Raw genomic sequence first — 22,178 nt, 5'->3', positions numbered from 1 at the left:
ACAAGCATTTCTTTGGCCTTTTAGTGTCTCTTATACCTCCCCCCCCCGATCCTCCTTGCCCCTCCCGACTGATTGCTTGACCTTATCTCAGGAGAGGCATTTGAGGCAGGACTGTCCTTCAAGTGTGCATTTGTATATTACACTCCCATTCTGCCCAGCAACACTAGCTCTCTCTCTTACCTCCCCCCGCACCCTCAATCTGCTTGTGGGCAGATGTAACAGTGTCTTTGCTCACACATTAGTAAGAATATAAAAATATCAAAAATCAAATGGGTACTCAAGACCCAAAATTCTCTCAGGCAAATATACAGGCCTGAATACGACATCATCGTTGTCACTAACACCTGGTAGATTTCAGGGGGAGGGATAGTTCAGTGGTTTAAGCATTGGCCTGCTAAACCCAGGGCTGTGAGCTCAATCTTTGAGGGGGCCATTTAGGGATATAGGGCAAAAATCTGTTGGATAATTTAATTGGGTATTGGTCCTGCTTTGAGCAGGGGGTGGGACTAGATACCTCCTGAGGTCCTTTCCAACCCTGATGTTCTACGATTTTATGATTAGCAACAGCTCACTGTGTCTCTGCACACGGGATCTCTACCATTAAGAGGCCAAGGTACTCCCTCATGCCCCAGGAAAGCAGGGATTGGGAGGCAGTGTATCCCTTAGATCGGCAGCAACCCCTCTGCTGATTTGGGAGACTTGGCTTCCATCTATATGTTCATCCCATGTGAAAATTAAGTGTTTCCCCAAACACTTCATAAATGGGATTTTAGTCTACGCAGATGTGTCAGGCAAAATGAATTCTCAACCTTCTAAAATGCCAGGTAAATGCTCCAAGCCCAATATTTGCAAACTTGGTCTTTAAAATTCTGCACCTAGGTGACACTTCAAGTGACCTGAGAGATTGGATTTAGGCAGGGGTGGGCAAATTACGGCCTGTGAGCCAGATCCGGCCCCTCAGGGCTTTGGATCTGGCCTGCGGTGCTGCCAGCACCACATCCCTGCAGCCCACTGGGTTTGAGAGGGGCGGGGGGTAGAGGGTTCCATGCGTTGCCCTTGCCTCCAGGCACCACCCCCCACAGCTCCCATTGGCCAGGGAACCTGGAGATGTGGCAAGAGCCCTCCGTGCACGCCCCCCACCAGGGGTCACAGCAATTCTGGGAGCAGTGGGGGGGACCAGGGATGGGGCCAGGGATAGGGCAGGCATGCAGGGAGTCGGCCCCGGCCCCGGCCCGTGCCGCTGCCACCCCTCCTGTACCCCACTCAACTCCCTGCCCTAAGGCCCCTGCTTGCACCCTGCACCTGTTCACCCCAACCTCCTGCCCTGAGCCCCCTCCCGCAGTCCACACCCCTGCTCTGATCCCCTCCTGCACCCCAACCCCCTTGAGCCCCCTCATGCACCCCACACTTCTCCTCTGCCCCAATCCCTTGCCCTGAGCCCCTTCCTGCACACAACACTCCCTCCCACACTCCACACTCCCTCCTGCACCCCAACCCCCTTCCGAGCTCCCTCATGCACCCCACACCCCTTTGCCCCAATCCCTTGCCCTGAGCCCCTTTCTGCGCACCACACCCCCTCCCACACGCCACACTCCCTCCCGCACCCCAACCCCCTGCCCCTGCCCTGCATACAATTTCCCCACCCCGATGTGGCCCTCAGCCCAAAAAGTTTGCCCACCCCTGGATTTAGGTGTCAAAGGCACTTGCATTTGAAAGTTGTGGTCTCAGCGTTTGTGAAGCAACACTCCCATCTAGTGGCTAGTGAGGTTAAGTACAGCAAATCACAAACTGCCATTTCTGGCTTCTCATCGGAATGTGCAGTAGCCTAAATGGGAACTGAACAGCAAGTAGCCTCACACACTGACCTTGGATCCAAATATAAGATGTGCCCTCCCAGGCACATGCCAGAGCCCCCCTCACCTTGCTGATCTTCACCATGTCCAGCTCCTTCTGCAGCCGAGCCAGGGTGGCATCATCGTGCCCGCCAGCGCACTTTGTCACCGTGCACCATTTCTGGCTCTTGGGGTCATAGCATCCCATGAGGAAAATGGACATCATCCCACCTGGAACAGGGGGTCTCAGCATCAGAGACCAGGAGGAGCCCACCACTTCACGGCACACAAAGAGTCATCAAGTTGAACAGTGGTTCCCAGTCTCTGTGATCCTTGGGAATTTAGACTTGTGATGGGATTCCAACCAGGCAATCCCCCACCCAGAAAGTTTTACAATGAGCATCTGTCCATGGGGCCACAGTGCAGCAGCTGCCAACTCATTCAGCTGTGCACACTCTAGCCCACAATGGAGCTTGGCTGCTAGCTGCGGGTTACTTATTTACTTAGACACACACACACACACACACAGAGTAAGTGGCAGACAATAGCTAGTACAGCCAAGTAAGAGCACAGCTGCCTGGAAACCAATGAACCAGAGATGTTTCTCCTACCTGAAGCACAGGCAAGTTATCGACTCACGTTAGTTCGAGGAGACACACCTTTACTGCCTTGTCCATAGAAAGCTCCCAGAACCACCAGGTCTGCCGTGTCAGCAATGGCACCTTCATTCAGATAGTCCTTTTTCACTTTTAGCCAGTGACGTTTACCGGGCTCATACGTACTCTGCAAATAAGCAAGAACGCTGTTTCAGAAAGGAGCCCATTCAGATTTCTGTGTGGAACCATTTAAAAAAGTGGCCCACGACTTTTATCTGTACTTAATTAGTGTTTCCACGACTGGTCCGTGGACTAGGCTGCTCCCAGAGAGCTCCTTGACACAATTTAGGAATGCAGCAAGTCAGTCCCTGGTATCAGAAAGGTTGAGGAAACACCGTAGTAGAGTACTTCAGTACTCCAATTCACAAGGAAAGGTTTAGACTAAGGCTTCCCTTGTTCATGAAAACAGCACCTACCAAAATCCAAGATGACATGACACTTCAAAAAACAGGCTAATAATAAATAAGAGCCACATAGTGTTTTCATCCATAGGTCTCAAAATCACTTTCAAAGGGGATTAAAGTATCATTAGCCACATTTTACAAAGGGGGAAACTGAGGTATGGGGAAATGTAGTGACATGTCTATTGTCACACACAGCCATGACTAGAACCCATGTTCCCTGACTCCCAGTTCGGTGCCCAGCCACTGGACTACACTGCTATAGGCACAAAAGCACAATACAGCCCTGCTTCAGGGCATCACATGCATTTAGATCACCAGGAGACCAGATGGCAGGAAAACAATACGTGAGTGGGGAAGGAAGTGAGAACAACACTGGTTTAGATAAGAAGCAGCGAGTAATCTGGAGCTTAGATGAAATCCACTGTATGGCATTCTCGGCATAGTTCAAAGGCTTTTATTTACTTAAGAGCAGAGTTCAAGGAAAGATCAGATGAAAGCAATTTTACATTACACATAGTGCCATCTTATCCTGAGAAATTGTTACTGCAAGATTCCAGAGAAAGTCTAAACAAGGAAAGATCATGACCATAAGGAGACTTGCCTTTATATCTTTCAGCACCAGTCCTTCCAGCCCCTCACGGATGACTCGATTGATCATATCTGCCAGATCTGAAGCTTTCTGGAAGGAAAAGGAAACTGTTGTGATAAGATTACCTTACCAGATGGGGCTGTGTTCATGGACATTCCCTTGCCTACCATTATAGCTCTCAGGCAGGAGCAGAAATGCATAAAGAAAATGAAGTGAGTGCAAGGGAAATGAACAAGAAGCCGGTTTCAGCAGGTGATTTTCAGAGAGACAAGTCCCACTACCTATTTTTCTCTATTGTCAGTCTGGGCATTTAATGAGTACTGCCACCAATCTCTCCAAACACGAAGAACGGTCGTTGACCTTACAGTAAATGTGGTTATTCTAGATGTGTCATCCAAATGGATTCCCATTCTAGTGCACGTGACTCCACACACGCGAGAGCACAGTCTTTTGGCTGGCAGTGTCTTTTCGGGCTGTACTTAAGTCTTTGACATCCTCGTGCTCCTCACCTACAGGTATAAGATGATGGAGCAGACCCAACTGTCCCTCAGTTCCTTCGCCATATAGCATTCAGATGATATAAGACTCTGCTGTAGCAGAAGAGGAGGAGGGTTGGTCATGGAATCCACATGGACTACACACTCATTAAGGTAAGTAACTGTCCAAGTGATTGTCCATATGCATTCCACTTCTGGTGACTAGAAGGCAGCAGTCTCATTGAGGAGGTTGATATTAGGAGTCTTATTTAAATGACAGCAGGACAGCTCTACCAAAGCAGGCATCAGACCTTGACGCCTCAGCTAAGGTATAGTGCTGCGTGAAACCATGGATTGACATCCACCAGTTGAAATTTCTCAAATCTAGAATCAGGTGCTAGCTTCCCTTGCTATCTAATCCCCAAGAAGATCAGTAAAACCTCTTCCCTCTGATTTCCAAATGCACCTCCTTCCACTGCTCCAAGATTTAGAAGGAAATCCACTTGTATTAACAGTAGCGACAGGGAATGAGGTGGGAAGGAAGCAGCTGAAATTGGATGGAATACCCCTTGTTATAATTTCTAAGAACCATTAATCTGAGTCCAGGCCTCCCAAAAATAAAAAAGGTGTGGCAAAGAGGGGGCGGGGGAAAGGGGCATAAATCTTGGAATGGTTCTAACTGGCTCTCAACGATGGTGACAAACTTGCTGTGAGGTAGACACAAGGTGCGCAGTAGGGGAGAAAGAGGCAGAGGGTCTCCTGTGCTGGAACCCGTTTCTCCCTCTGTGGCTCCGATGTCCTTCGTGCATTGTAGTAATAAGCAGAAAGTCACTGCTTCCTCCTAGGAGCTGGTGTGCAAACTCCCAATGAGTGGAGAGTGGCTCTTGAATTTTTCAAAGCATGCAGGGATTCATCAGTAAATGCACTGAACAGATCACAGCCTTCAAATGGAAGGTCCCCAATAGTCATTTGGACCTCTCTCTTTCAGTATTTCCAAAGACTAGAGCCATGAAGCCCTGCTCATGTTGATGGAAGGGGAAACTGACCAAGCTACTCTATCTGAAGCATCTACTGCAGCCAGTAGCAATGTTTGGGCTACTAACTACCCCTCACTCACAATGGATTTCAGTTTCTCCCCATGTTCTTGCAGGAGCTTCTTTAACTATACTATTAACTAGTCTATGAAAAATTGCACGGTGCATAGAGTAAGCAGACGAACATGACAAAGGTTCCATATTGCTGCCACAGATAGCAAGAAATGATGAGCCCACTCCACCCTTTATGCCCTCAAGCAGGAGAGCAGGTGCAGCCCCAAACACTGAAGGCCAAAAGAATCTGAGCACACCAGAAGTGGAATCCAGGAGAACAATCACTCGGATAACAATCACCACAATTGCACCACTAACTATACTGCTGCTCCATTAATCATGGGGCTGCAAAGTGCCCAGTTCATAGGCCACAGAGATTACGATTTAAGATGCCTTTTTACTGCTTGAAACTGAACTCACTGTGACATGCTTCATCTCAGAGAAGAGTATCCGGTTGGGGATTTCCACCATGTTATCATGGAGAAACTTCCGACGCTCACGCAGGGGCCTAAGGAACACAGTACAGACACATCAACCAATGAGAAGCAAAAGATCTCCATTGACACAAAGTACTAGTCACGCCAACATTTAAACAGCACTTAGCAAATGCCTTCCTACATTTATTTCCACACAGAGAAGTGGAAAGTTCTGTTTTTAACAACAACTTGCACTTATAGCACTGACAACGCAAGGATCTCAAAGTGCTTTGTCAATACCGAGCAAGCCTCTCAACCCCTCTGCGAATTAGGTGGTCTTCATTACACATATTACATATACGTTATACAAATGAACTGAGGCAACAGGAGTGACCTGCCAAAGATCACAACAGGAGTAGTTAGTGGCAGAGTTCTGAACAGAACCAAGAAGTCTTAGCTTCTGCTCTGTTGCTCTTAAATGTTGACCACATTATAAGTAGCACTAAAAATGTAGGGTGTTTTATTTCCTTCCCAGAATTCTGGCTGGAAATCTGTGTCCTATATTCCATTTGCCAGTATGCCAGCCAGAATTTTGAGGAGGAAAATATGCAGAGCTATCTTCAGACTAGGGTTGATATTTTCAAAAGTGCCTCACTTAAAAGTCAAAATCCCATTTTCAAAAGGGACTTGGGTACTTAAGAGCCTAAATCCCACTGTCTTTCAGTGTGACTTAGGCTCTCAAATGCTTAAGTCAGTTTTGAACACGGAACTTAGGTGCTTTAGAAAATTTTGCCCTACACCTATTTCTCCATCCGGAACATCAGTGAGGCTGTCTGCCAAACACACCTGTCCATCAGGCTGTTCTCATTGAAATAGATGCAGTCAAACACGAACAAGCAGACATTGGCATCCTGGAAAGCAGCTTTCTGCAAAACAATTAAGATCAAAGAAATCAATCTGTTTTTACCATCAAAAGCTATTATGCAAGCAGGAACACAGTAGAAATGTGACTATATGCAAAGTGCTCTCAAGCATACAGAACACTAAACAGAAAAATATTTCCCCCCCCTCTTTAATCTTTCATGCTAAAATTGTATTTTGCAACAGCCATAAACATTCTTACAAAGCCTGATTTAAATTTACAGTGTCTCTTTACGCACAAAATAGGAAAATAAAACACGTTAATTTCCAAGTGACCCAGTAATAAAAGCTACATGATATTAATGGCTTAAAGCAACCCAAGTAAAAGGAGTTACTGCTAGGAGGAAAACCCAAACATACCTTCCATTGATTTCGGATAAGCGGCTGCTTAGAAATCAACAAAACAAACAGTTCCAATTTCATTTTCGGTTTATGGCCCTGATCCTCACCTCAGTCTGAGCTTTAAAATCATACTGATGTACACCTCAAGCTCAGGTCAGTATTATTCTGTTCTTTTTCACCTGCTAAAGAACGTTGCAAGCAATGGCAGAGAAGCCTGCAAGTGACTGATTTTTCCTGGCAATCGTTTTTTGATATTCATCCTGGGCTGAAGTTTCCCAAACATCTGGACCACCATTTGATCAGACGATCTTCTGATAATCTGGTGCAATGTGCCTCAGCTGTACCTTCTAATTTACACTATCCCATCTTTGGGCCAGGGACCAGATCTTCCTCTAGTGTTTTATTCAGCACTGGATATGTGAATGGCCCTAAGTGATAACGAACTGAATGACAAAAATATTTAAGTTGACAGACTAAAGCTGGTTGTTTAGACGCGATTAACCTTCAGACTGCGGCAGCAACACATGGCAAGTGCCCACTTTGGTACCTTATGCACTCCAAGGGTCCCGAAGGGTAGCGGTTTGCCAGCTTTGTTGTCAATCAGAAGAACTTCTGCATCCAGGATCATACTATGTCCACCAGGGAAAGCCTGGGGGATGAAGTCCTTAAAATGGGCTACCTGAAAAAGCACACAGCAGTGACTTACTTTCCTTACACTCTCTAAGTCTGCCTAGGGGTCTGTCTCATTCTTTTAGCCAAGATAGGGGCCCCCTACCCTTCATGCAGTCCTGGGAGGAAAGCAAACAGCAACACACACAATGTTTTCTACTCAGAATGCCATGTGCTTGGCTGGACAGCTTCTCACTATCCCAGCAGCAAGCGATTGTACACTGGAGAGAGAATTGAATCAGAGCTATAAACACATGGGAACACACCAGCAGTATCCTGCAGGAGGAGCAATTTCCCCTTTTCAACTTTGTTTAACAGATAAGGCTGTAGTATTAAACACACTGCAACCATCCATAACACAATGCCATTCACAAACTCCACCCCATCCTACTGAAACTAACCCATGCCATGATGGCAGCCAAAGCATCCCTGACAAAGAGGTGTAGGAACAAAGAAGAGGCAGAATCATAACCCCTCAGACTTTCCTGGGGCGGGAGAGGGAGTTATGGATGTAGTAAGTGAAGGCCCTGATAAAGGCCCAGTATGAGGCCTGAAGCCTGAACTAAAATAATGGCCAAGACTTTGCTAACATAAAGCAAAGTGAAGCTGTGAGCCAGAGGCAGGCCCTGCTCACAGAAGCTGGCAAGGAAAGGGCTGATGCAAGAAGATACGTACCTAAAAGGTACTGAACACTAGAGATCAGAACATTCACATACTTGCACATTCCACACAGATAACAAGGAACAGACTGACCCATCCCAATGACAGGGGCAAAAGGGTAATATGATGGATAGAGTTGTTTTGTTCAAAGCAACATGTACAAGGTGAGAGGCGGTACCTTATTACGTAGAGGGGTTGTACCTTGCTACGTAGAGGGGCTGCACCTCAATATGTCAGGAGTGATGTGTAACTTGTTTGTACCTGTGTATAAAAATGTATCCCTGGGGCGATGTCTTTGTCCGGCCGAGGGGGCAGTGGAAAGTCCCGCCACTGACTGAGCCGAGTCCATTGCCAAGAGGCACTTTCTCGTAGTATGCCCTGAGTTAGGCTCAGAAACCTACAGGAAACTGCAATTGTGTCTGAGCGCAATAAACCTGGCCGACGTGCCTTCGTACCTTACTAGACTCTGTGGTCATTGGGGGTTCTCTTCGGGTCTGCTGTGTCAGCTATCTGCAGAGCTGGGGCAGCACAAGAGGGAACACGCACGCAGCCGAGTGATACCAACAGAGAGAGAGCAGAGCACCACACCGGTAGCATCTGACAGAACACACCTCTGACAACAATGGAGAAACATGGAAAGGAGAGGCAGGAGGGAGGAAGCAAGTTTGTATATAGGACATGAATTCTAGAAGATGGAGAGTGAGTTCAAACTTAGGCTTTCAGAACAAAGTCTGAGCCTCTCCCTGTGCCTCACAGTACGGAACAGTTCTCTCACACACCATATAATGTAAATCTTAGCAAATGGGACAAGTGTCCAGCATCATTCACCTGCTTTCACACACGGTGTCTCTGAATCAAAGCAACCACTGAACATGTGGTGTCAAAATGACACTCAAACCTCAGTTCCCAGCAGGTCCTGGGCATTTCCCACAAATTACAGGATTAGAAAACACACTTTATAGCGACAGACTCAAAGAGCTCAATCTATTTATCACAACAAGGGTTAAGGGGTGACTTGATTACAGGCTACAAGTAACTACATAGGGAACAAATATTTAATAATGGGCTCTTCAATCTAGCAGAGAAAGCTCTAACATGATCCAATGGCTGGAAGTGGAAGCTAGACAAATTCAGACTGGAAATACGGCAAGAATTTAGAATGAGGAGAGTAATCATTGGAACAATTTACTGAGGATACTGGTGGATTCCCCATCAGACAATTTTTAAATCTACATGGGATATTTTTCTGAAAGATCTGCTGTAGGAATTATTTTGGGGAAGTTCTCTGGCTTGTGTTGTATAGGAGGACAGACTAGATGATCACAACGGTCCTTTCTGGCCTGGGCCAAGATCTCACATATCCATACTGCACTATGCAGACCTTCTGACTCGGGCATGCAGCTTGAGCTGTATCCACACTGCAAAATGACAGGGCTTGCACCCAAGGACTCAAGCTGTGACCCAACCCCCTAGAAGGGTCCTATGGACCCAGGTCCTGAGTGCTTGCTGACCCAAGTCTGATTGCTTTGGGTGTGGAAGAAAGCAGGGCTTAGGCTCAAACCTGAGTCAGAGCCCAGGCTTACTGTGCAGCATAGACATGCCCCAAGAGGTTAACAATGAATTCTGCCCACAGTGTTGAATGCAGCTTTCAAAATTCATAAAACATTTGATATGGTATACAATGGTCTGCAACAGACACTGGGCTTCTTGGCTCCAGGAGCTGCTGGGGAATTCACAGTTTATCACATGAGCCCTGAGAGGAGAAAAGCAAACAGAAGGCAAATTACAAAAGGGAGCTTAGGACTCTGCTTACTTTGTGAGGGAGGACGGGTTTGAGGCTTCGGCTGAAGTAGCTGAAGTGATCTCCATTCTTGTGGACCTGAACTCGCTCCCCATCGTATTTGATCTCTGCATACATCCCGTTGGGGCACTTCTTCATTGCGTATTCAATTGACTTGCAGGCTTCAGCCTTACAGAAGACAGGAAAGAAGAATCCCATGAAAACTTCACTTGTGAAGGTAGTGACTGGAATTAATTTAAACTAGTTTCTTGGAATGACAGATTTCCTGCTGACGAGTTCCCCTTTAAACAGATCGTGTTATCAGGGAATATCTCCTGACCTTCAGACCAAGTTCTCTGTTTCTTTGTTTAACTCAGTCAATCTTATTTAGAACTCCGTCTCACTCCATGTAACTTCACCTCTTCCAAATATTTAGAGGCTGTAAGTACCTTCTTCACCTCTACGGATCACTTAGCCAAGATAGAAATATTTAGTTCTCTTTTGTTCCAACAAAAGAAAAACAAACTATCTGAAGCATTGTGCCCCAAAAGAGCAGAAATGATTTTCTACAAAACTTTCCAAAGAAAAGCCGGAAGAAACCGAAGAAACTTGAGTTTCAGAGAGAGATTTTTGCTTATGTCACACATCACTACAGCAACACTTATACAACACTTTGTGCAGGCCTCTCCATAGAAGAGAAGTTTAAAGCTAGGTACTATATCTGTGCCTCACACGCCATCTTGCATAACCATTTATGCATCTATTGATCCTTAAAGGTCAAAATCTCAAGACAGTTTGTATGAGGATCCTCATCTCTCCCTCCTATGTAAGGTACTGAGGAAATCCACATTACCAGCATGGGCTGAACAGGGGTCATCAGTGAGGCCTGCACGCTGAGGGTTCGCTTCAGACCTGGCAACTTCTCAGTCTCCTGCTGGTTCCTCAGCACTCGCTCCACCACATTCTGGAGATTGCGTGAGGCTTTGAATGCCTCATAAGCATTAGGATCTAAAGCATCCAACCTTTAAACAATTAAGGGGGAAAAAGAAAGTCACTCTCTCAAGCCAAGCCTCTCTGCAGACAGCTAAGAAGGCTGCTGCCTGCTTCCGTTTTTACATCTCAAGACAGTAAATGTGGAACTCACACATGCTTTGCACCAGCATTCATTTTCAGATCATGCTTTATTAGCCGGATGATGCATTTCAGGTCATTCCCTGTGCACCTAAAATGAAAAGAGGATTCAATCAGAAGCTGTTCATCTGAACTACTCCTTCCCTTAATAACAGGGAAAGCAATCTGCTCCAAACCTCAGCACCAGAGGATAAACAATGCAGCAGAATAAGAGTATGACTACACAGAAGCAGAAGTTAAAGATGAGGACCCTCTTCAAATTTGAGTCCCATAGAGTTTTTTAGTTTATATAGTGTCACTACAATAGCAGTTACATAACACAGTGTGGGCCTCTCTGCAGAAGAGCAGTTTAAAGCCATGCCACCAGCCCCCCAGTCACTGCAACATACTTTCTAGAGCTCTGAATGACTGAGAAAATGAGGCTCCCATCACCTTCCTTGGAAAGCAGGGTGTATAACTGATCTCACTGTTACATGTGTGTTATGCAAATCACGAGGCAGATGGCATAGCTGCATTTCAGCAATACCATCACTGTCCATGTTGGAGGTATGCCCACTGTCTGCTGAAGTTAGAGCAGATACAAGCCACGCGCTCAGCAGGTCACAGTACTGAAATCAGGGTGTCTGGTATTGATTGAAACACTTGCTCAACTCCCAACAATCTATGCAAATATAATCAAAAGAAATGCATTAAGAGGATGGCTCAGCCAGTGACCTAAACTTTAGAGTAAGGCTCCCAAACTCTCCAGAAGCATAGGTTCAAATCCCAGCGGGGTCAAAGCCTTTCATCCTTCAGCAGGAAACTGAGTTCCACGCAATTTACTGCATCTGGTGGTGAGTGGGCTTTTAGAAGACATGGTGTGTGAAAGGTCTAGATATTAAAGATGCCACAGGATTTAACACAGGGATTTGCCCTTTTCTCACTGTTGCACAATGGGTTATTTAGCTGATACAGTCATCTCTGGGAGGAGGGCTATCCAGTGCTGTTCTATGCATATAGTTTGCAATGATGCTACGTAAGAAGTCAGAGGATAGACTTCTTTGTATCAACCTTTAGACCAGCGTTTCCCAAACTGGGGTCTGCAAGGGTATTCCGGGGGTCCGCCAGCCCGCCCCTCCCTCCCTCAACTCCTCTCCGTCCTTCCCACCACCTCCTGCATGCTGGGGAACAGCTGTTCAGTGGCGTGCAAGAGGCACTGGGAGGGAGGGGGAGGAGGTGATCAGCATGGCTGGTGGACCCCGCAGAGTACCTACCCTCAGTTCCCCAGCATGCAGGAGGCGCTGGGATGGAGGGGGAGGAGTGAGGACGGGACATGCTCAGAGGAGGGGGTGGGAAGAGGGGTAGGGGTGGAGCCTTGAGGGAAGAGGTGAAGTGGGGTTGAGGATGATTCTCTCAAGTCAATATTTTCCAGTAAGGGACAAAAGAGACCAACTCCAATACAAATTAAAGGAGAGTTTAAAAAGACTGAGAACATGTAGAATCTGGGAAAAAACAGAAAAACTCAAGAAGGTCTCGCTGCAAACTCCAAGGAATTCATTCTTTTGGCAATAACTAGCAATAAAATAAGAGCATATTTGCAGAAACCAAGAAACAAGTACTTGACACAGCCATTAGGAAAAGCAAACAGGAAGCTGGCCGAAGTGGAGCTCTTATCACACATCAGTTGAGAAAAAACTGATGGTGGTAACAGTTCAGTCTCTCTGACAAAGAGGGTAAACACTGACTTCTGCACTATATAGCATTCCCATCCACGTCAGCTGAATCATGAACTACGTCTAGATGGAACGAAGCATCAAATACTTGATTTTAGACAGATGAGTGCCAAGTCTGTGTGGCATGGTAAATATCAGGGTCCAGATTTTTAAAAGTAATTTTGGGTGTCCGACATGAGATGCTTTCACGGATCCGATTTTCAGAAAGTGCTGGGCACTGCAAATCAGGCCCCTTTAAGGTATCAAAAGTTAAGCACCCAAAAATTGAGGCACTAAAAATAATTTGCTACACTGTAACATCTTGTCCCAAGTGTTTATCATTATTCAGGTCTGGAAGGATCATTTCAAAAGTCTTACTACGGTCAAAGAACAAAAATGTATGACATTTTACACTCTTACAGGCCCAAAAATATATGGCTTGAAGGACTTCAAATTTAATCCCTACAGTAATTCTATTTCTTCATATACAGAAATTGTAGAAAGATAGTTAAGCTCATTTTGAAATGTAACAAATGAATGCAAGTTAAAAATACGGTAACTGGTCCATAGCCAGAAACCTATATGGTGACTGAGCCGGACACATGCCCAGGTTCTTTAGGGTTTCTTCCCTCACAGTGGCTGAGAACAGCTGCTTTACATACAGATTAGACCAGAAGTTTCTCTGTTGACCTTCTGCTCAGTGCTGGCGCTAGATACTGACTTGATAGCCACGACTGAAATTCTTTACACACAGCATGAGCAAAAGCAACACATTCTCCACACTGATCAGTACTCAAATGAGATTCAACTCTGCCATTGAAGGACCCTTTATAGAGGCGAGGAGTAAGTTCAGTCTTAATGGCCTTTTCAGTCAGTAACAATTGTGGTTATAGTTTGTGATGTGCACACTTATCCACTAGGAACGGCACTGAAGCCAACACATTTCACACAGACTGTCAAAAAGCCAGAGTGCAAATACTACCAACGTGGGCTGGATTCAAGCCAGTTATCTAAATGCAAGAGACAGATCCTTATCCCCTTAAAAAATAACTAGAACCACTCACTGGTTTGTGTTTACGGCCTCAGAGTCAGATTTACCAGTGTCTCACCCTACCTGCTAGTGATATCCTGCAGCACACTTTGCTGGTCGTCCTCCTTGGAAAGCTTTGAAAGTTGAGTGAGGAACTCATCCACTTCCTGGATGGTAAGGAGACTTTTGGCAGCAGGAGAGCAGGACTTGCTCTCTTCAAAAAAGATGCGCACAGTTTCGGAAACATCTCCCTGTCTCCAACACAAACAAAACCAGGGTGTTTATCAAACCTTTGGCAGGAGACTAAGGCAAAAAGGATGGAGATGAAGTATGGGTCAATAATTAGATCTTTAGTAGGAGGGGAAAAAGGGAGTCTGATGCCTGACCTCTGTGACTGGGTCACAACCAAAGAGCAAGGAAAGGCAACAGACAGCACTGGGATGGTCTTCTCAGCCATTTCTTTTTTAAGTGGTATACGCAAGACACAGACATTGTGTCCTGCTGTCATTATATTTTCCACCACTGCAACATTTGGGGCCTTTAATTTCCTCACCATGAATCCAATCTTGTAGCATTTTTGTGCCGCGAATTCTTACTGCGTTCACTGGAAGCTAGTACACTCTAAGCCTACAGAAGTGGACCCATCATCGTTGTTTGGGTTATATTTTTGCTTTTATTTTAAAGTAAGTCCTTGCAAAACCATCAGTTAAATGGGACAAAACAAGAACCCCTGGGGTAGCAGCAGCAAACATTTCAGTGTGTCAGGTGTGACCAGTGTATTGTTCATAACTTTTACATTAGCATAGCCTTAGTCCTGGATGCTAGGGATTAACTGATGCGCATCGTAACGCTAGCCTGCATTCTGTTGGAATACCATTATACATTCCCAGTTTGTGGGAAGCTTCATTATGAAAGAACCACCAACTCCAGCTCTGAAATCTTACAATCCTTTCAAGTGAAGGAAAGTGTGCATGGTTTCAGTATCAAGGGGCTGAATAGTGAGAGATGAAATGAACATGCAGTCTCCATCCCTTTACTGACCTGCTCTAGGTCTCGGACCATCTCCTCCTGGCTGCAATTGAAAATCCTGCTAAACAGCTTGACAATCTGCTTGTCGTTCAAGTTGTAAACACTTTTAATGACACCTGGTAATAGCAGCTTAATAGTCAGGTAGAGGTCACCATGGAAGCCATCTGGAAAAGTGTGTGCGCATCATTAGAAACTGTCAGACATTGGTCTCAGTGACAGGCCATAGATTCATGTACGCAAGGGCTCAGCAGGTAAATACTAACTCTAAAAGACAGCAACACAACCATGGCCCACCATGTGTTGCCTTATGGGGTACTACTCTACATTCAAGGCACCTCCCACTTGGTCCCCCACAGCTAATTCTGTTACTGCAAATTTAGCACCAGGTACAAACTTTTCTCCTAATCCCACCACGGGACCCAGTCTTATTGAACTTATTATCTAGATAACAGACGAGAACAAGGCAGTCCACACTGTAGGCCCTGCCCACATCACAACAGAGACAAAAGTGGTGCAGCGCACAACTCTGTGAATCACATCTTACTCATGGACTTGACGGTCCTTTGTCCCCTTCCCTGACAAAGTTGGGCGGCCTCTGCAGTTCATTATTTTCAGATGCCCTCCCAAGACCAACAAATGCCAAGCAGGAGTCACACACACCTCCTGCAGTTCCTTTTTGCAAGAAGTCCTGAATGATCTGCGTTTTCACATTATAGCTGGGCTTCTCGGCAACCATGGCGCACAACTTTCTGAACTCCCGCAGCAAGCAATCTTTGTGCTTTGGGTCACATTTCTTTGCAGAGAGGCTAGACTTGTGGGGAGAGCTTTCAGGGGCTTCAGCAGAATTGCCTGGTTTAGCTGTACAAAAGGAGACACAGCATGTATTTAACTTTTAGTAGCTTGAGATGATATGGTACAAACTTTGAAGATGAGGGTCACTACTGTCCAGGCAAACGAAAAGCAAGAACAATCCCAACAAGCTGGCAAAGCTTCAAACCTGAGTAGTGAAGTGCACAGCAATGAGATTTGTAAAAGCATGATTAAAAATCTGAATGTGCATTTTTAACAAAAAAATCAACTACTTTAGTATGTACTTTGCACTCAGAGCATGAGAATTTTCTGGAATTTATGAAATAAAGTTAAAATCTCAATGAAAAATTGTCATGCTGACTGATCCTTTCATTTTATTCTCACTTTATAGGCAATTCTCCACTTTAGCATCAGGTTTCCCCAATATTCTCACAGCAAAAGGCAACCTTCAGTGGAAGGAAAAGGCTTGACAAAACTACAGGCTCCCTTATGATCCCTCCCTAACCATTTTTCATTTCTTTCCACTCAACTTCCAGAGGCAGATGCCAAGATGGAGCCCATGCCACGAGCCACAAACTGGGTCTGGACTCCTGAAGTACACTACAACCAGTTCATCCAAATAAAACAAATTCCAAGTCCCTGGATTTAACTAATTTGAAATTTGTTTTAATATGCAACAGGTGAACTTAAGGGGACAAAATCCAATTTCCAGTTGCCTATGGATAACCTAGGTTCTACTGTAATAATGTAAGCACTCTGTGTACCCAGTGAGCATCGGTTTGTCTTGATGTTACAGAGACAAGAGGATCAATACCCTAGCAATAACTTGATTAACTAAACCCAGGCCTCTTTACTGCTCACAAGTTGATCATTCCCCTCTATTCGACATGGGTGAGGCCTCATCTGGAGTACTGTGTCCAGTTTTGGGCCCCACACTACAGGAAGGATGCGGAAAAATTGAGAAGTCCAACAGAGGGCAACAAAAATGATTAGGGGGCTGGAGCACATGACTTATTAGGAGAGGCTGAGGGAACTGGGATTGTTTAGTCTGTAGAAGAGAAGAGTGGGGGGGGATTTGATAGCTGCTTTCAACTACCTGAAAAGGGGTTCCAGAGAGGATGGAGCTCGGCTGTTCTCAGTGGTGGCAGATAACAGAACAAGGAGCAATGATCTCAAGTTGCAGTTGGGGAGGGTTAGGTTGCATGTTAGGAAAAACTTTTTCACTAGCAGGATGGTGAAGCACTGGAATGGGTTCCCTAGGGAGGTGGTGAAATCTCCTTCCTTAGAGGTTTTTAAGGTCAGGCTTGACAAAGCCCTGGCTGGGATGATTTAGTTGGGGACTGGTCCTGCTTTGAGCAGGGGGTTGGACAAGATGACCTCCTGAGGTCCCTTCCAATCCTGATATTCTATGATTCTAAGTTCAGGAACTAACCAGCAAATACTCAACTTATTACAGAAGCTTTCAGTTAACAGGATACTACTCCACTTGGGAGGGATGAAGCGATCTGCACAGCTTCTGGACGGTTATATTCTGAAAACCATGAGAAATTTATTTCGATACTTGCCAACTCTGTGGTTTCCATCACCCACAAGAAAGATGGATGCTCAATTTCTTAGAGCTACACTGGACAAAACTAGAAAATAGCATACGAGAATCCTATATGGGCAAGAAAGACTAGGTGAAATAATGGAGTCTTTCCATCTCTAGCTTCTGTTATACAATTCAGAGCACGATGAAATAACCTACAAAACCAGAGTTTGTCAAATACAATAAAACATGTTTACTGAATTTTCATTTAGAAATGAAGTTTTTTCCAGTGGTACAAGGCAAAGAAGGGCTGTGCCCACATTTATGCAATTTTGAGGGACAGTGATTTTACTTTAACAAGTGTCACTAAATATTTAAAAAAATCTCAGATTGTGCTACCCGGTTTATTTCAGCCTCTCTTTCCGTAGAAAAGGGTGCAGTTTCCAAATCTAAAAGGCTCTTCAAAGAACCAGCCAGGTAGTCAGTGTAAGTCACAAAATAAAAACACTCTCCACTTCAGTTATAGGTTTCAAAATATCATTGTTCATGCATATAACTGAGTCCAGATCCTGCTCCCGCTAATCTCAATCAGAGCTTTTCCACTGACAGGTGCAGCTCCTTCTGATTACAGATAACGGGAGGCAACATTTGATCTAGATCAGTGGTTTCAATCTGTAGTCCATGAGCTCCTGGGGGTCTGCAGACTGTGTCTAAGATTTCCAATGGAGGCTGCATTTTTTAGGGGCTCACAAATGAAAAAGACTGGAAACCACTGATCTAGACTTATAAATACAGTGCTCCAGTCTCCTTACTCTTTCTGGGAAGAAGATTTGGTAGGTTTTATCCCTTTTGTACACATCACCAAAATAATGCAAACATCAGTTTTTATGACTGACAGCTTAGAAAACACTTAACATTGTCTACACAAAGTAAATAAAATATGAAGTTTTGTTAACACTCAATCATTTCTTAGTCACTAGATATAAACTACTGAGGTTTGACTCAAATTGACGCTCCACTGCTAATGCTAATATCATAAGAGGAATGAAGGTTCCCTCAGCACCAGCATAATTCCCACCTTTGAAGCCAGAGAATTTCTTTGGAGATGGATTGGGGGTAGCTAGTAGCTCCTTCTTGGGACTGGTTATCTGTCCACTGGGGGAGAGCTTCGCCTGGATAGTTGCCTTTTTCTTAGGTGTGTTCGCCGCCTTGGAAGTGGCCTCTGTAGAACACAGTAAGAGGTAAAACATCGGGTTCAAAGCAACCCGTAATCCCCCAAAACAAAATCAGGTTAGTAATTTACAACCCTTTGCAATGAACAACTTCTGTCAGACTTACAAACAATTAACCCACATAACACCTGGAGGGAGGAGATAGGTAAACATTTTACAAATAAGAAAACAGAGTGGTTAAGTGATATTCCAAAACTCACAGCAAAACAGAGCTAGCTGTGAATGTTAGCCAAGATTTGAGGCTCCTAGTGTCTGCTCTCACCATTAGACAACAGTGCTTCCCTCTTCCACACTTTTAGTGCTTGAATTCTGAGAATATATCTTCGCTGCAGAGTTAACTCAGGCACTTGTTTAGATGTTGCCTCTAACCCCACCAATCCACATGTAAAACACTCTCACGTGAGTTTAGGGATGCTTTAAACTTGGGTTAACTGGCGCATCTGTGGGGACAGGTTAGAGTCTGGGTGCCACTTTCATTCAGACTGGTAATCCTCCCCAAGGACAGACAAGTTCTCTCAACTCACTAGGAAATCAGAGCACCTCAGCTCACGGCAGTTCAAAGAACCATGGCATATGTTCCCAGAAGTTCTAGTGATACACAAGTGAGGGGGCAGCACCAGTGAGGACACAATAACTCAGGCATGCTTCGTGGTACGGCTGCTCACACTTAAACTTAGGCTAACCCAGGCAATCGCCCAACTTAACTCTGCCATGAAGACATACCCTGAGGATCATGGAGCAATGAGGAAGGATCCACTCCAAAGCCTTAGCTGCCACAACCTCTTTGGAAAAATATTAAGTTTTGATTCTTAGATGGTTTCTAAGGTAGCCAAGGTCTGTAACAACTGCAGAAGCAATGCACTCATCCCCAGTGGAATGATACAAGGCTCCTCCTCTTTCAATAGTGACCACCATCAACTGATTAAACAGCTACATTACATGACTGACTCCAAAAGGTGAAAAGCTTTTCATGGAAAGGACTTAAAGATGAGAAATTTGTGAAGGGAAGTCCTCAATTCAGAATGGGAACAGAAAAATAAAAAATCACAACTCAGTGGAATAACCGGTGTTGTAGAAAACAAAAGAATAGAAGCAATAGTGATGTTTGAAAAAGCAAAAGCAAATACTACCAATTTCAGTGCAAGCAGGCCATTTTTAGGAAAAATTAGATGGTAAAGGCAGTGGCAACTAGGTGACAGCAACTGAAAATGGTGTGTGGAATTACAGCATACAACACTAGCTTCCAAACCTTCTTAAGCAAGGTAGATTAATTTAACCAAAGAATACTTGCTAACACCTGACACCTCCCATTTGCTTGTACATAAGGGAACTTGGGCTTCTCCAAATACATGTCCTCACACCTCTCAATCTCCAGGATGGATTACAGCACCACTCAATGGAAAGCAGCCCATCCTAGAGACTCATTATAATGCAGAGGAAGAGACAACCGACCTGGGCTACGTCTACACTACAGCATAAAATCGAAATTACTAAAGCCGGTTTTATAAAACCGATATTATAAAATCGATTTTATGCGTCCACACTAGGGCATATTAATTCGGTGGTGTGCGTCCATGGTCCTAGGCTACCATCGATTTCCGGAGCGGTGCACTCTGGGTAGCTACATTAAAGGAATGAGACCAATAATTTCGATTTCCGTCCACACTAACCCTAAATTGATATAGTAATATTGATTTTAGGGTTACTCCTCTTGTTGGGGAGGAGTACAGAAATCGATTTTAAGAGCCCTTAAAACTGATTTAAAGTGCCTTGTAGTGTGGACGGGTACAGAGTTAAATCGATTTAACGCTGTTTAAATCGATTTAACTGTGTAGTGTGGACCAGGCCCTAGTCACAAAGAACTGCAACTCCATTTACTGGCCCATATACTGTTGGGTAGGAATCATTGACATACAGCATTGCCTAATAATAGATTATTAAGGCCCAAGACAACGGCACAGAGCTTCTCCCTCAAGCATCTCACCTGAGATATGCTGGTTTATCATATCTTTCTCTGGATCCTGGAGCTCTTCCCAACCCTCCAAGTCTGTGATGTCCTCAATCTTCTTTGTTGTGGCCCGAGCCCTCTCTAGCTTCTCAAAAATGCACTTCACATGGTACCACTCTTTCATCTCCCCGCCTGACTCTGTGAAGGGGTTGGGGACCACCTTCCCAATGCGCACCATCCCCTTCAAGATCTTCTCCTTACATTTCTTGCAGCCGGCTGTGCCGCGCTTGGCATAGTCCACGCAGTACCTCTGCTCCGCCATCTCATCAGGGACTGTGCAGCGCCTACGACGCCAAACACGCAAAGCTGAAGCAACAGCAAACTCTTCAGCACAAGCTCCCCGGCTTCTGCTGGCAGAAAGGAGAGACTTATTTCTTACCAGCAACCGGTACCAAGTAAATGGGCTGGCCACAGGGAGACCCAGCAGGCAACTTTCAAATCTCAGTAGATAAGTCTGGCTCTGCGGCCAGCGAAGTCCTTCCCCTCTGCTTAGTGTCCTGGCAGTCTGTGAGAAGAGGATCTTGAAAACTGCAGGCATACAGCCCCCTCGATGTACCACTAAGTCAGAGAAAGAGGGGAACGAAATAAGGCACCTTCCTAAGTTGCCCCCAAGTACTGTCCCAAGCCTCTCCCTGGCTGAACGCAGACACGTGAGCGAGCCATGCGCATGCAACGGGGGAAGGGCCGTTTCCACCCCCGCCCGCACTCAGGCCCCGCCTGGGGAGCAGCCGCTCGCCCGAGCCCAGCGAGGGGGGCGGGGGCCGGGCTTTGCAGCAGCGCCGGGCACTGGCGGGAGCCGGGGGAGGGGCCCGGGCAGTCTCACAGCAGAGGCCGCTGCCCAAGCGACTCCGCAGCCGGGCCGGGACCAGCCCCGCGGCTCTGGACGGACCGCGGGAGAGGGGCCGGGCCGCGGGGCCGCCTGAGGGCGCGGGGGACGCGCAGCCCCAGCCCCCTCCGCCACTTCTCCCTGGCGCCCCACGCACCTGGTCCGGCAGCCGCGGGCAGGAGAGTCCGGGGACTGACAGGCCCCGCCCCCTAGGCCAGCAGCGCCGCCCCCGCGTCCCCTTTAAATCCGGGACTCGCGGCCACGCAGGCTGGCATCGCGCATGCGCACGGGCCCACGAGACACGGCGGCTGGGCCGGGACAGGAGTAGGGCCCGTGGCTAGCCCCGCCCTCTGGAACTGGACACGCCCCTTGGGAGTGACTCCGCCCCTAGTGTTAGAGGCGCTTCTCTCTCGGGCGTTTCACCCCTACAGGAGACCGCCCCCTCAATAGAGCGCCAACCCTCCAGGATTGCCCGGGAGTCTCCAGGAATTCAAGATTAACCTGTAATTAAAGATTATGGCATGTGATGAAACCTACAAGAATTCCACCAACCAAAGTTGGCAACCCCATCTGTGAACAACTCCAGTCTCATAGTAGACCCCACCCCCTCAGCACAGATCCCTCCCCTTCAACACACACCCCGCCCCTCATAACAAACCCCTCCCCCTCAGCACAGACCCACCCCCTCAGCACAGACCCCGCCCCTCATAACAAACCCCTCCCCCTCAGCACAGATCCCTCCCCTTCAACACACACCCCGCCCCCTCAGCACAGACCCACCCCCTCAGCACAGACCCCGCCCCTCATAACAACCCCCTCCCCCTCAGCACAGATCCCTCCCCTTCAACACACACCCCGCCCCTCATAACAAACCCCTCCCCCTCAGCACGGACCCACCCCCTCAGCACAGATCCTGCTCCCTCAACACAGACTCCACCCCTCATAACAACCCCCTCCCTCTCAGCACAGACCCACCCCCTAGCACAGACCCCGCCCCTCATAACAAACCCCTCCCCCTCAGCACAGATCCCTCCCCTTCAACACACACCCCGCCCCCTCA

General features: G+C 46.4%; 1 protein-coding gene across 3 annotated transcripts in view; it reads right to left on the bottom strand.

Moving 5' to 3' along the window:
- Window positions 1–21,406, bottom strand: part of LIG3 (DNA ligase 3) — a 30,920-nt gene extending 9,514 nt beyond the window's left edge. The window contains exons 1-15 of one of the 3 annotated variants that reach the window (XM_050928916.1): window positions 21,276–21,406; window positions 20,269–20,850; window positions 18,131–18,274; window positions 15,375–15,572; window positions 14,727–14,878; window positions 13,770–13,936; window positions 10,978–11,055; window positions 10,687–10,855; window positions 9,867–10,022; window positions 7,272–7,403; window positions 6,308–6,387; window positions 5,466–5,553; window positions 3,494–3,571; window positions 2,492–2,615; window positions 1,921–2,063 (exon numbers count right to left, since the gene is read on the bottom strand). In XM_050928916.1, the coding sequence (XP_050784873.1) occupies window positions 1,921–2,063; window positions 2,492–2,615; window positions 3,494–3,571; window positions 5,466–5,553; window positions 6,308–6,387; window positions 7,272–7,403; window positions 9,867–10,022; window positions 10,687–10,855; window positions 10,978–11,055; window positions 13,770–13,936; window positions 14,727–14,878; window positions 15,375–15,572; window positions 18,131–18,274; window positions 20,269–20,830 (2,271 nt within the window). In that variant the 5' untranslated portion in view covers window positions 20,831–20,850; window positions 21,276–21,406. The remainder of the gene's footprint in view (window positions 1–1,920; window positions 2,064–2,491; window positions 2,616–3,493; window positions 3,572–5,465; window positions 5,554–6,307; window positions 6,388–7,271; window positions 7,404–9,866; window positions 10,023–10,686; window positions 10,856–10,977; window positions 11,056–13,769; window positions 13,937–14,726; window positions 14,879–15,374; window positions 15,573–18,130; window positions 18,275–20,268; window positions 20,851–21,275) is intronic. The other 2 variants (XM_050928915.1, XM_050928917.1) reach the window with 2 other exon arrangements.
- Between the last annotated feature and the right edge of the window lie 772 nt (window positions 21,407–22,178).

Source organism: Gopherus flavomarginatus, chromosome 19 (assembly GCF_025201925.1).
Source record: "Gopherus flavomarginatus isolate rGopFla2 chromosome 19, rGopFla2.mat.asm, whole genome shotgun sequence".
In the NCBI taxonomy this organism is placed as follows: Eukaryota; Metazoa; Chordata; order Testudines; family Testudinidae; genus Gopherus; species Gopherus flavomarginatus.
This window is presented reverse-complemented; position numbering and strand designations above follow the sequence as displayed.